Source organism: Chanodichthys erythropterus, chromosome 13 (assembly GCF_024489055.1).
Source record: "Chanodichthys erythropterus isolate Z2021 chromosome 13, ASM2448905v1, whole genome shotgun sequence".
In the NCBI taxonomy this organism is placed as follows: domain Eukaryota; kingdom Metazoa; phylum Chordata; class Actinopteri; order Cypriniformes; family Xenocyprididae; genus Chanodichthys; species Chanodichthys erythropterus.
This window is the reverse complement of record NC_090233.1, coordinates 2,426,208-2,441,017: the sequence shown is the minus strand read 5'-3', so window position 1 is coordinate 2,441,017 and position 14,810 is coordinate 2,426,208. Positions and strand designations below refer to the sequence as shown.

The 14,810-nt window shown below is 46.1% G+C and overlaps 1 protein-coding gene across 10 annotated transcripts in view; it reads left to right on the top strand.

Moving 5' to 3' along the window:
- The first annotated feature begins 14 nt into the window (after positions 1–14).
- The window catches only part of LOC137034441 (uncharacterized), a 40,134-nt gene continuing 25,338 nt past the window's right edge, over positions 15–14,810 (top strand). For 5 of the 10 annotated variants that reach the window (XR_010896945.1, XR_010896944.1, XR_010896946.1 and 2 more), the window contains exons 1-6: positions 15–181; positions 326–359; positions 9,139–9,369; positions 11,568–11,766; positions 12,568–12,802; positions 14,469–14,563. Coding sequence is in view for 7 of the 10 variants with exons in the window: in XM_067407350.1 (XP_067263451.1) it covers positions 145–181; positions 326–359; positions 9,139–9,369; positions 11,568–11,766; positions 12,568–12,802; positions 14,469–14,563 (831 nt within the window). In the remaining 3 variants the exon portion in view is untranslated. Of the gene's footprint in view, positions 182–325; positions 360–9,138; positions 9,370–10,167; positions 10,272–11,567; positions 11,767–12,567; positions 12,803–14,468; positions 14,564–14,810 lie in introns of those variants that run through there. The other 5 variants (XM_067407344.1, XM_067407346.1, XM_067407349.1 and 2 more) reach the window with 5 other exon arrangements.

Here is a 14,810-nt window from a genome sequence, read left to right as displayed (position 1 = left end):
AGGTTGACGTACTGAGCAAACTCAAATGAAGCAGTGCAGGACAGGTCAGTTTAATGTGTGTCTAACGAGGATGTCGTGAATAACCTTTAGCCAAACGTCACCGTGGGAACCAGAGGGGTGGTTATTCGCTGTATCTACAGCCAAATGTTTTCAACACTTCTCGACTCCTCTTTAACGAACAGTAAGTTTATATTATACACCTCCAGTAGAAGCTAACGGTTTCGAAAAACTGGCGTTTCTCTTCAAAAGACGACGTCCAAGTATATAAACGGTTCCAGTAAGATGAATTATTAGAGGATGTTGTGTTTTTTTTTTATCTTTTAAGTTTTATTTATCAAAATACATCTGCATGCTGTCTGGTGAGTGGGACGATTATTCTATCATAAAAAGTCACGTCACATGTTTTATGGTACAAGCATGTTGTTCTTTTGTGCATGCTATTGTGACAAATGTTTTAGAATACTATTATATTTTTGGAAATGTCATGTAAATATCAAGGATACATGAATTTCGTGGCATGTTTTTTTTTTTTTTTTTTACATGGTGCTGGAGTGGGGGTTCAATCTTCAACTGGCTGGCGGCAGCAGCCACTGACAGGTCACATGACCTGGTGGCAGCTGCCAGTCTGATTCTGGCAGGTCACGTGACCTGCCAGTGGCGCTGGTGGCAGCTGCCAGTCTTGATTCTGGCAGGTCTGTCAGCGGTGGCTGGCAGAGTGTAACGCGTTTCTTATTTCTATCGTTGCATGGAAATACATAATTGTATTATTATTAATGTAATCTTATGACTCTATTCTTTTGTATAATTCACGTTTTAGATGGGTTTATCTCAATTAAAGCAGTAAAATGACCGTGATCTCAACTGGTGGAAAATGACGCATAGCCCAGCCAGCCACTGCTGAGACGCGAGTATAACGCGCTCTCTAATCACTCTCGCTGCATGGGAATATATAATTTTATTATTATTAATATAATATTATTTCTATATTGTTTTGTATGATTGACGTTTTAGATGGGTTTATCTCAATTAAAGCAGTAAAATGACCGTGATCTCAACTGGTGGAAAATGACGCATAGCCCAGCCAGCCACTGCTGAGACGCGAGTATAACGCGTTCTCTAATCACTCTCGCTGCATGAAAATACATAGTTTTATTATTATTAATATCATATTATGACTCTATTCTTTTGTATGGTGGACGTTTTAGATGGGTTTATCTCAATTAAAGCAGTAAAATGACCGTGATCTCAACTGGTGGAAAATGACACATAGCCCAGCCAGCCACTTCTGAGACGCGAGTATAACGCGCTCTCTAATCACTTTCGCTGCATGAAAATACATAATTTTATCATTATTAATATCATATTATGACTATATTGTTTTGTATGATTGACGTTTTAGATGGGTTGATCTCAATTAAAGCAGTAAAATGACCGTGATCTCAACTGGTTGCTATATGCTTCGCTGGACGCTCAACCATCCAGCCACTGTTGCCTGTCATTCCAAAGAAATCATTCTAATTTGTATGCATACTGCTAATAGTTGTGACGATTTTATGTTTTGTAATAACACGAGTTATGCAATAATATATAGCATAAAAATGGCAATTAAAACGTGAATTATTCTAATAATACGACCCTTTCTCAACATTAATCCTAAATCTGGATACAATCATTTTAGCGGCTGTGGGGAAGTTTAGGTCTCATTTCTTGATTTCATTTTAAAAAGGTGTGTTTGATGTAAATATTTAGATACATTGACTTTGTTCATTTCTTTTAAGGTCACGGGCAGCATAAGCAACATGACCACCTGTAAATCTGCTTGTTTCACAAATATGTTTCACATATTTACAATATTTGGAGGGGACTTGCATGTTTAAAAAGTTGTTGTTGAGTGTTAGCTTGTAAGTAAGTGTAAGATAAAAATTTTGTGGAATGCAGCAACTTTGATTTACCTAATTATTCATGACTCTTTTTTTAATGTTAAAAATAATAAAATACATGTTTACATTTTTTAATGTTAATGTAAACAACAGGCGTTTGGGTAACATTTATTTGTCCATTTCTCATTAATTATATATATATGGGAGGATGTACAGTTTGTACAGTATAAATAAAAATCATGAGTCCCAGTGCATGTGTGTATGAAATATGATACTCAAAAGTATGTGCATGTTTTTGTTGTTGAGCATCATATTTATACATCAGGCTTTTATAGCTCAATTTTTTGAAAATCAATCATAATATGTTCCCCCAAAGCATGCTGTGTTATATTTGACATTTTCCACCAGTTGAGATCACGGTCATTTGACTGCTTTAAGTGAGATGAAACCCATCTAAAACGTCCACCATACAAAAGAATAGAGTCATAATATTATATTAATAAAAATAAAACTATGTATTTTCATGCAGCGAGAGTGATTAGAGAGCGCGTTATACTCGCGTCTCAGCAGTGGCTGTCTGGGCTATGCGTCATTTTCCACCAGTTGAGATCACGGTCATTTTACTGCTTTAATTTAGATAAACCCATCTAAAACGTCCACCATACAAAACAATATAGTCATAATATTATATTAATAATAATAAAATTATGTATTTCAATACAGCAAAATTGATTAGAGAGCGCGTTATTGTCACAGACACGCCAGGCTCCACCTCACCACAGTACCCACGCACCCAATCACCAGCGTATTAATCACCGCCACCTGCATCTCATTCACTCGGCAATCACCAGCACTACAAAACCACCACACTCACACACACTCACTGTCCGGTCTCGTTTGCAATACCTTGTGTTTATGCTTACCTTAAGGACTCCCCTTCATCATACTTACCTGCTCCAGCGATCTCCTTCATCTCCTTCGTCTCCCGGTCCCTTCGTGTGCTTACCCTTCTGTGTGTGTGAGTGTCTCCAACGTCTCCCTCCATCTCATCTCAGCTCCTGGATTAACAACCATACAAGGACAGTATTACTCTCTATTCATCTCTCAAGAACCCGATAACAGCCATTTCCACTCTGTGTTCTCATATTGTTCTAATAAACTCACCTGGATTGCTTTTATCTCTGCCTCCGTGTCTACATCATAACAGAAGACCGGACCATAACAACTAACGGCATGAGTAGTAACGATCCATTCCAGGAACTCGTGGACGTGCTGCGTCGAGCACTCACACCACAGCCCTCAACATCGTCATCCCTCAACACGGCTGTCTCCGCACCCACCAGCACCGCTCCTTCACCTGCATTCACCGCCAGTCCCATGGCCAAACCGGCGCCCTACTCTGGATTGGCGGAGGAATGCAGCGGATTCCTTCTCCAATGTGAGCTGGTCCTGGAGATGCAGCCGCACCTCTACACCACAGACACGGCTAAAATAGCGTTCATTATTTCACAACTGCAAGGGAAGGCTCTGCAATGGGCAGATTCGTTATGGACCCAGAAAGGCCCAGTCGTCCAATCCTATTCGGCGTTCGTCTCCCACTTCCGGGAAGTATTCGGGAAACCTCTGACTGATTCCTCGACTGGTGAGAAACTTTATAATCTAAAGCAAAGAAACCTATCTGTTAACGAATATGCCTTGCAGTTTCGAACGCTAGCCGCCACCAGCGGATGGAACGAGCAAGCCCTTATCACCACGTTCCGTCAGGGGCTGGAACCCTCCGTGCGGCTGCATCTCGCTGCATACGAGGACTCCATGGGATTAGAACGCTTCATCCAACTCGCCATCCGCGTGGGGTCCCGTATGCAGTCGTGTATTCAAGAACACCAGGGCCAGTCATCCACCACCAACCTCCTCCGTCGGTCCGAACCCGTCAGCTCCCCAGAACCAGCCAACGAACCCATGCAAATAGATCATTCTCGTCTCACCCCAAACGAAAGACAAAGAAGGCTGGCCCTGAATCTCTGTCTCTATTGCGGGACTATGGGGCATAATCTCTCCACATGCCCAATACGTCCTCCTCGACCCGTGGTGAGTGCAATATTTCCCTCCATTCAGAAAATGAAACCACTCACTACAACTGTAACCCTTACTGCTGCTAACATCTCTGTTCCAGTGGTGGCGCTCCTTGATTCAAGGTCAGCCGGAAACTTCATCTCAGGCACCCTCTGTAGACAACTCAACCTTAAGATTTCTCCTTCACCGACGAGCTATCAAATCCACTCCATCACGGGCAAACCCCTAAGCCGCAAACACATCCGTCACTGCGTGGGTCCACTTCAACTCAGCATCAGAATCCTGCACACCGAACACATCCATTTGCTGGTTCTGGAGGAATCCACCGCTGACGTGGTTCTAGGGCGCCCATGGTTGGAACTACACAACCCCAACATCTCCTGGCGCACGGGCGAAGTCCTGAAGTGGGGCGATCACTGCTTCCCAGACTGCTTCCCAGCGCTTCCTGTTCCGAAATCTCCACTCTCCAAGCCTCTTCTCGTGAATGCCACGTCCATCGAGAGCCCTGTTGAGAAGCGCTCCGTGGATGTTCCCCCTGACTACGCCCCCTTCAGCGACGTTTTCTGCCCGCAACGCGCCTCCAAGCTTCCTCCACACCGGCCATGGGACTGCGCCATCGATCTGCTGCCGGATGAACCAGTGCCCAGGGGACGCATATACCCCCTGTCCATACCGGAGGAGAAGGCCATGGAGGAATACATCAAAGAGGCACTCGAACAAGGTTACATCCGCCCGTCTACTTCCCCTGCTGCTTCAAGCTTCTTCTTCGTGGCAAAGAAGGATGGAGGCTTGAGGCCCTGCATCGATTACCGTGCACTCAACAAAATAACCATAAAGTTCCGTTATCCACTTCCCCTCGTCCCAGCGGCCCTGGAACATCTCCGCGGTGCCACTGTGTTCACGAAGTTGGACCTCCGCAGCGCGTATAACCTCATCCGGATATGTGAGGGGGACGAGTGGAAGACCGCCTTTGTCACGCCCACTGGACACTACGAATACCTCGTGATGCCGTATGGCCTGGTCAACGCCCCCTCCGTATTCCAGGATTTCATCCACGAGGTGCACCGGGAGTTTCTCCATAAGTCCGTTCTGGTTTATATAGATGACATCCTCATCTACTCCGGGAGCTTGGCCGAACATCGCCACCACGTTGCGGAGGTCCTCCATCGCTTACGGCAGTTCCATCTCTTCCTCAAGGCTGAAAAATGCTCATTCCACCAACCCTCCGTCCAGTTCCTGGGGTACGTGATTGATCACAGTGGCATCCGGATGGATGAGGGGAAGGTCTCCACCATACAGTCCTGGCCCACTCCTACCACTATCAAAGAACTCCAAAGATTCCTAGGCTTCTCCAATTTCTACCGCCGGTTCATCAAGAATTACAGCACTATCGTCAGTCCACTCACCAACCTACTCCATCACCAGCCCAAGTCTCTGACCTGGTCTCCACTAGCCACCAACGCCTTTGAGACCCTGAAGAAAGCCTTCACCACCGCTCCCCTCCTCGTCCACCCTAACCCGGACCTCCCGTTCATAGTAGAGGTGGACGCATCTACCACCGGAGTGGGAGCGGTCCTTTCACAGCAGCAGGGGACACAAAGTAGACTCCATCCATGCGCCTTCTTCTCCCGCAAGCTCAACCCGGCGGAGGTCAACTACGACATCGGTGACCGCGAACTCCTGGCCGTCAAGCTTGCCCTTGAGGAGTGGAGGCATTGGTTGGAGGGAGCTACTCACCCGTTTCAAGTTCTCACTGATCACAAGAACCTCGAATATCTGAAGGCCGCTAAGAGACTCAACCCTCGCCAAGCTCGCTGGGCTATGTTCTTCTCTAGATTCAACTTCTCCATCTCCTACCGTCCTGGTTCTAAGAATACGAAGGCTGATGCCTTATTTCGCCTCTATGCTCCTGAGGAAAAGCCCGAAAAACCTGATACTATTCTGCCGGAGTCCATCTTCGTGAGCCCTATCCAGTGGTCCGAGGAAACCATTCCCTCCGCCAATGCCTCCACACGCACTCCGCCGGGTTGCCCACCGGGCTTGCAGTACATCACACGGGCACGTCGCACTCCACTCCTGCACAACGTTCACTCTTCACTTGGCACTGGTCACCCGGGGGTCAAGGAGACCCTCTCGTTGCTCAAACAACGCTTCTGGTGGCCCAACATGGCCAACGACGTCAGGAGGTACGTGCAGGGCTGCAGGGAGTGCGCCATCTCCAAGAGCCCACGCCATCTTCCTACCGGCAAGCTCTTTCCTCTGCCCGTTCCTGAGAGACCCTGGTCACACCTGGGAGTGGACTTCGTCACCGACCTCCCCAAGTCTGACGGTCACACGTGCATCCTAGTGGTAGTAGACCGCTTCTCAAAGTCCTGCCGATTAATACCCCTGGAGGGTCTACCTACCGCCATGGCCACCGCAGAACTAATGTTTAATCATGTTTTTCGCTATTATGGATTACCTGAAGACATCGTCTCCGACAGAGGACCCCAGTTTGTCTCCCACGTCTGGAAAGCCTTCTTCTCCCTCCTGGGTGTGACCGTCAGCCTATCGTCTGGATACCATCCTCAGTCGAACGGGCAGACGGAATGGAAGATCCAGGAGATCGGCCGCTTCCTGCGTACCTTCTGTCACGGCCACCAGAACTCCTGGAACCAGTACCTGGGTTGGGCCGAGTACGCACAGAACTCCCTCCGCCAAGCCTCAACAGGACTAACACCCTTCCAGTGCGTACTCGGCTACCAACCCCCGATGTTCCCCTGGGACGGGGAACCCTCCGACGTTCCGGCAGTCGACTACTGGTTCCGGGAGAGCGAGAGGGTGTGGGACTCAGCTCACCACCAGCTGCAGAAAGCCCTGCGCAGACGCAAGATGGCAGCCGACCTTCGTCGCTCCGAGGCTCCTGACTACCAGCCGGGGCAGAAGGTCTGGCTGTCCACCCGGGACATCAGGATGCGTCTGCCCTGCAAGAAGCTGAGTCCCCGCTTCATTGGCCCATTCACCATCCTTCGTCAGATCAACCCCGTCACCTATCGTCTCCAACTCCCGGCACAGTATAGCAGAATTCACCCTACATTTCACGTGTCCCTACTCAAACCTTACCACCCTTCTGTTGTTCCCTCCACAGAGCCTGACGTGGCAGCCGCCGAGCCCCCCCTTCCACTTCTCCTAGAAGACGGCACAGCCTACGTGGTCCACGAGATCCTGGATTCCCGGCGCCGTGGTGGTAAACTCGAATACCTCGTGGACTGGGAGGACTATGGTCCCGAGGAACGCTCATGGATTCCCAGGAACGATATCCTTGATCCTCTTCTGTTACAGAACTTCCATACCAACCATCCAGACAGACCTGCCCCACGACCCAGGGGAAGACCACCACGACGTCGGGGTCCGCGGCCCTCAGGAGCGGGCCGTGGGAGGGGGGGTACTGTCACAGACACACCAGGCTCCACCTCACCACAGTACCCACGCACCCAATCACCAGCGTATTAATCACCGCCACCTGCATCTCATTCACTCGGCAATCACCAGCACTACAAAACCACCACACTCACACACACTCACTGTCCGGTCTCGTTTGCAATACCTTGTGTTTATGCTTACCTTAAGGACTCCCCTTCATCATACTTACCTGCTCCAGCGATCTCCTTCATCTCCTTCGTCTCCCGGTCCCTTCGTGTGCTTACCCTTCTGTGTGTGTGAGTGTCTCCAACGTCTCCCTCCATCTCATCTCAGCTCCTGGATTAACAACCATACAAGGACAGTATTACTCTCTATTCATCTCTCAAGAACCCGATAACAGCCATTTCCACTCTGTGTTCTCATATTGTTCTAATAAACTCACCTGGATTGCTTTTATCTCTGCCTCCGTGTCTATATCATAACAGTTATACTCGCGTCTCAGCAGTGGCTGGCTGGGCTATGCGTAATTTTCCACCAGTTGAGATCACGTTCATTTGACTGCTTTAATTGAGATAAACCCATCTAAAACGTCCACCATACAAAAGAATAGAGTCATAATATTATATTAATAATGATAAAATTATGTATTTTCATGCAGCGAAAGTGATTAGAGAGCGCGTTATACTCGCGTCTCAGCAGTGGCTGGCTGGGCTATGCGTAATTTTCCACCAGTTGAGATCACGGTCATTTGACTGCTTTAATTGAGATAAACCCATCTAAAACGTCAATCATACAAAACAATATAGTCATAATATTATATTAATAATGATAAAATTATGTATTTTCATGCAGCGAGAGTGATTAGAGAACGCGTTATACTCGCGTCTCAGCAGTGGCTGGCTGGGCTATGCGTCATTTTCCACCAGTTGAGATCACGGTCATTTTACTGCTTTAATTTAGATAAACCCATCTAAAACGTCCACCATACAAAACAATATAGTCATAATATTATATTAATAATAATAAAATTATGTATTTCAATGCAGCAAAATTGATTAGAGAGCGCGTTATACTCGCGTCTCAGCAGTGGCTGGCTGGGCTATGCGTAATTTTCCACCAGTTGAGATCACGGTCATTTGACTGCTTTAATTGAGATAAACCCATCTAAAACGTCCACCATACAAAAGAATAGAGTCATAATATTATATTAATAATGATAAAATTATGTATTTTCATGCAGCGAAAGTGATTAGAGAACGCGTTATACTCGCGTCTCAGCAGTGGCTGGCTGGGCTGAGCGTCATTTTCCACCAGTTGAGATCACGGTCATTTGACTGCTTTAATTGAGATAAACCCATCTAAAACGTGAATTATACAAAAGAATAAAGTCATAATGTTATATTATTAATAATACAATTATGTATTTCCATGCAGCGACAGAGATATAAGGAACGTGTTACACTCTGCCAGCCACCAGAACCTCTGACAGACCTGCCATAATCAGACTGGCAGCTGCCACCAGCGCCAATGGCAGGTCACGTGACCTGCCAGAATCAGACTGGCAGCTGCCACCAGGTCACGTGACCTGTCAGTGGCTGCTACCGCCAGCCAGCTGAAGATTGAACCCCTACTGTGGTGCTGTCAGAATACCATGCTGTTCTTTGTAGTAAATGTAAATTACCATGGAATTCAATCATCTGACATTTTAAGGTATTAGTGTGTGAGAATAACTTGTTTCCTCCTCTTATCATTTTCCTTTGTTTTATTGATTTTTTTATACCAGGGTGTTTTGTAAGATGTCATCAACAGCTTGCTGTCCAGATCCATGTAATAATGGAAATCCCTTGACCTGGCTTCTTTGTCCAAGTATTGATCATGTGTCCTCGGCATTGCAAATTCTTCTTGACCTTGCTCGGGAGGACAAAGGTGCACTTGTTGAAAAGGTTCTTCAGCACTGCAACCCAGAATTGTGCATAGATGTTCTACGAAAGCTGCTGAAGTCATCTGCCTCATGGTCAGTAGTACTTCAATCTTTAGCTTTTGATGGGTTAAACCATTATGTTAGACAGGTTAAACCAATAGCTTGGTTATATAAATTACACTTGTCAGAACTGAAGTGGTCAAGCACAATAGCAATACAGAATATTGACACTACTGCATGGCCAATTGCTGTTAATGTGTGTAACTTATAGATGCTGTAATATGCACTCCTACTGCACCACATCACTCATATAACTGATATTATACATCAAAGTCTCATGGAGGTCAAAGAGTGATTCCAATCTGTTCCTTTGCACAATTTTAGCAGTTTCATAGTTTCATATACACACTATTCCTAAAAAGCAAACATCATCTTTCACATCAAACTTTCTTTTAAAGGTGTATACTGTAAAAAAGTTTTACCACTACATAAATTATTAGTACTTTTGATGAATGTGAAATGCATCATGTACATGAATTGAGAATGCTGTCTTATTGGTGCTCCAACCATAAACACAAATTTACTTAAAGCACCTTATTGTGTTTGGCATTTTGAATATTTTCTCTCAGATTGTTTCAGCATTGATAATTTTACGTTAAATTAGGATACAATTCTTGACAAAATACTGTATTATCTAGGAAGCCTCAGCCCTGAAAATACAGCTCAAGTCATTAGAAATGGTTGCCTCAGTAACAGCGGCAGCCTATTGTGTTGGGCCTATAAAGTTCGATTTATGAGAGTCATCTTGCTCAACAGTTCTCTTTTGACCTCTTACAAATGCAGTCGTCTAAGAGGTCAAAGCGTAATGAGTGTCTTTATCTCTGCCGAAAGGGTAGAATGATTTAAGGCAAGCGACTGGCTTTTGCCTTTCTATCGAAACAGTGTCCTCAGGTTGAACTCAAACCAGCCGAGAGGAACTGTCTGTGTCTGCTGAGGTAAAGATGGCCCTTCTGTATATTCTTAACCATGAGTAATGAAGCACATTTAGAGTGTTTTGTAACAAGTCCTCACACATGAACAAATGTAAATTATTACATTATCTCACAGAAGTGAGATACCCCTCACATTTTTGTAAATATTTTATCATATCTTTTCATGTGACAACACTGAAGAAATGATACTTTGCTACAATGTAAAGTAGTGAATGTACAGCTTGTATAACAGTGTTAAGTTGCTGTCCCCTCAAAATAACTCAACACACAGCCATTAATGTCTAAACCACTGGCCACAAAACTGAGTACACCCTTAAGTGAAAATGTCCAAATTGTGCCCAAAGTGTCAATATTTTGTGTGGCCACCATTATTTTCCAACACTGCCTTAACCCTCTTGGACATGGAGTTCACCAGAGCTTCACAGGTTGCCACTGGAGTCCTCTTCCACTCCTCCATGATGACATCACTGATCTGGTGGATGTGAGAGACCTTGCGCTCCTCCACCTTCTGTTTGAGGATGTTGCACAGATGCTCAATAGGGTTTAGGTAACCTCAGCTTCTTTAGCAAGGCAGTGGTCATCTTGGAGGTGTGTTTGGGGTCGTTATCTTGTTGGAATACTGCCCTGCTGCCCAGTCTCCAAAGCAGCGTATGGTCTGAGAACTGACAGGCTGACCCCCCACCCCTTCAACCTCTGCAGCAATGCTGGCAGCACTCATACATCTATTTCCCAAACACAACTTCTGGATATGACGCTGAGCATGAGCACTCAACTTCTTTGGTCGACCATGGCGAGGCCTGTTCTGAGTGGAACCTGTCCTGTTAAACGTCTGTATGGTCTTGGCCACCATGCTGACCTTGTAACACTAACAAGTCACATGACACATGTCACATGACATTGGGCCCAATTTGGACATTTTTACTTAGGGGTGTACTTACTTTTGTGGTCAGCGGTTAAGACATTAATGGCTGTGTGTTGAGTTATTTTGAGGGGACAGCAAATTTACACTGTTAAGCTGTACACTTACTACTTTGTACTTTGTACTCACTACATTGTAGCAAAGTCATTTCTTCAGTGTTGTCACATGAAAAGATGTAATAAAATATTTACAAAAATGTGAGAGGTGTACTCACTTCTGTGAGATACTGTATATTATATTATAAAAATCATTGTTGTTGTTGTTATTCACAAAAGTATCAAAATTACTGATTTAGTGTACTGCATTTGTCACCACAATTGTAGAATAATCCTGCAGTGTTTTCTTTAAAAGGGTTCAGTCAATGGACCAATTCTGTGCAGTTTTGGCTGTGTGTGTTTGTGCAGGCTGAGCAGTACTGCAGCTTGTATCTTTGGGGTCTTGCTGGAGAATGAATTCATGGTGCTGAAACTTCAGAAGGGGGCTGAAGAAGACAACAATCTCATATGTGACCTTGCTCAGATGCTGTCTGTAGATGAATCTGACGTTGTGATGAATGCTGCTGGAGCCATAGCCTCATTGGTAAGGCCGTATAAGTATATAATGCCTGCTGCCGCATACAGCATATTAAATGTTTATTTACTTCCTCTGTAATGACTCACATTTAGGGTAGCTGGACATGACACAGCTAGACTTCACATGATACATTATAAAATAGGTACAATATTTGATGTTTTAGCCCATACTTGTCAATCCACAAGACATATTGTTGTGTCCTAAACAGGGCTCTCAAGTGTCACGCATTGAGCGTGACAGTCACTCATTTCGGTCTTTTGTCACGCACTCCCGCCACACATTGTATTTCTCACGCAGAAAAACTATTTATCATATATTTAATATGCCGCAGCGCCCAAAATGTATCTGGCCGCGCCGCTCTCTCTCTGGAACCGGGAAGGAATCAAGCGCGTCTCGAACCTGCCACTTATCAGCCAATCAAAAAAGAAGAAAGAGGCTACACAATAGCCAATCAGAAAATAGCACTATTGTATCTGGGTAAGATTTAACGCAACAACCAATGAAAAAAAAAGCATAATCAAAGAGTGACCATTAGTTCCACAAATACAGACACAGGCTCCCACAAATAAATTAATTCAACAAAGGTAACCTGTTTTGCTACATATTTTTAATGGTTTAAATGTGTACTCTACATGTTTGACCACTTACGAACTCTCATTTAGCCTACTATATGTTGTGTACATGACTAATGTGCCCAACCATCAGCAATAAATAAATTACTTTTAGAGCACAGGTGTGGTGTCACTCTTGCCTGTCTCCAAAACTTGAGAGCCCTGCCTAAAGCTCTTTGTGTTCTTCATGATTTAGGTTGAAACTGCATCAGGGCGAACGTGGTTCCTTCAGAACCAAAGTCTGTTCAATGAGGCCCTTGAGAGATTATCTGTTCTTCTAGAGAATGAGAGAGAGAATACTGTTAACTCTGCTGCACTCGTTCTTGCACGACTGTCCCTGTGTGAAGAAACCTGTGAAAAGGTTTTATCCTATTCATCTGCCTGTGAGACCTTCAGACGTTTGGCACAGTGCTTATCATGTAGCCACAAAGGTCAGTGTCATACTTAGCATAGAAAAAACTGAATGTGTTAACATATAACAGCAAAAACAGCATCATTGATGGTAATTGTAATAACAATATTGTAACACAGTTCGTAAATGTGGGAAGAAGGAGGCGGGAACCGGCGAACATTCAACGTAACTTTTAATTCAAAATAAACATAGAACAAAATGAAAGTAATGCCGGCAGACCCTCGCGGACGTCTGCCGGCCACACAAACTTAATAAAACATAAAATAAAGTCCAGGCCTGGTCCTCTCTCGTCCTCCATGGTCGTCGCTCCTCCTTTTATGCTCCCGGAGCTCCTCCGTGAGAGATTCAAGGCCGGTGCGCCTCCCAGGTGATGCTTGTTATCACTTGCGTCACCGGCCTCGCGCCGTTCCCTCACGGCTCTCGCCCGCCCTGGTCGCCACATACCCCCATCGCCCCTCGCAGGCCGGGGGGTACCTCCGAGACTGCGCTCTACTCCCCCCCCGGGGCCTGTCTCGGCGGCCGCAGCACCTGGGGGTAAGGACAGACGAGACGAGAGAAAGGAGACGGAAGCAAGGGGAGCGACAGGACGAGAGAGGGGAGAGAGGAAAAAGAGAAAAAAAAAAATTCTTGTTCCGGTTCCCCGACACACTGCCGCTCGGTCCTCAGCCTGCCAAGAGGCTCTTTCTCGCGGTGCCATGCGGTGGCACTGGACGCTCGGTGGACGGCCCGATCCTCGACCGCCTCCTGGCGGCCGGCGATAGCTCCTCCGACTGAGGGCAGCCGGCAGCGAGTCCCCCGTCCCCTGCTCCTCCCCTTCATGGCGGACGGCAGCAGGCTCCGGCCCATGGCAGACGGTGGCGACTCCTCCGCTCCCTCCAGGTCCAGGACGGCAGCCACCCCACCTCGTCCCAGGAGCACGGCATCCGGGTCTCCGTCCCACCTTTCACAAGGCTCCAGCACCACCGCCTCGGGCAGCCTCTCGCGGTCTTCACTTCCGCGCTGCCCGAACTCCGCAGCACCGCGATCCCCCTCAGCAGCGAGGGCTCTCCGACAGCATGTCCCTCCTTCCTCCCGGGTTTCGGCACCAATGTAACACAGTTCGTAAATGTGGGAAGAAGGAGGCGGGAACCGGCGAACATTCAACGTAACTTTTAATTCAAAATAAACATAGAACAAAACGAAAGTAATGCCGGCAGACCCTCGCGGATGTCTGCCGGCCACACAAACTTAATAAAACATAAAATAAAGTCCAGGCCTGGTCCTCTCTCGTCCTCCACGGTCGTCGCTCCTCCTTTTATGCTCCCGGAGCTCCTCCGTGAGAGATTCAAGGCTGGTGCGCCTCCCAGGTGATGCTTGTTATCACTTGCGTCACCGGCCTCGCGCCGTTCCCTCACGGCTCTCGCCCGCCCTGGTCGCCACAAATATATTTACATTTCTGATGAAAATTTATTTCCTTAGTTCCCTTAGTGGGCATTCCTATGCGTTAGCTAAGGTAGTTCTGGGTGGATGCTTAGGTGTTGCTATGTGGTTGCTGCAAGTTCTAGGTGGTTATTTGCAGGTTCTGTTATATTCTTTCTAGATATGGTTCAACTCCCTCATTCTTGTAAAATCTTGTTGCTCAGTAAAATGTGAAATTAGTCAATAACTTCAAATTTAAATTTATTTATTTATTTATTTTTTTGCAGACACAGCCATGAATGCAGCATTTGCTGTTGGTCGTCTATGTGGCAGCAGACAGGCCAGGATCCTTATTCTAAGAGAGGCCAAAGAGCATCAGCTGGTAAAAAAAAACTTGCAAATTCTCTCCGTAGGTCTTAACTCTTTCCTTGCCATTGAGAGAATTTTCGAGATGGGTAGCTGTAGCTCTAAATAAACAAACTCCTAACCCCAGCTTTCGCGACCAATGATACAGACCTTTCTCCATGCCCCTAACTTTCGACACGCCCCAACCTTTTTTCACGCCCATTGTTCCAACCTGCAGATACCCACCCTTGGAATTTTCCAAGTGTTTTCACTGTTATATGGTA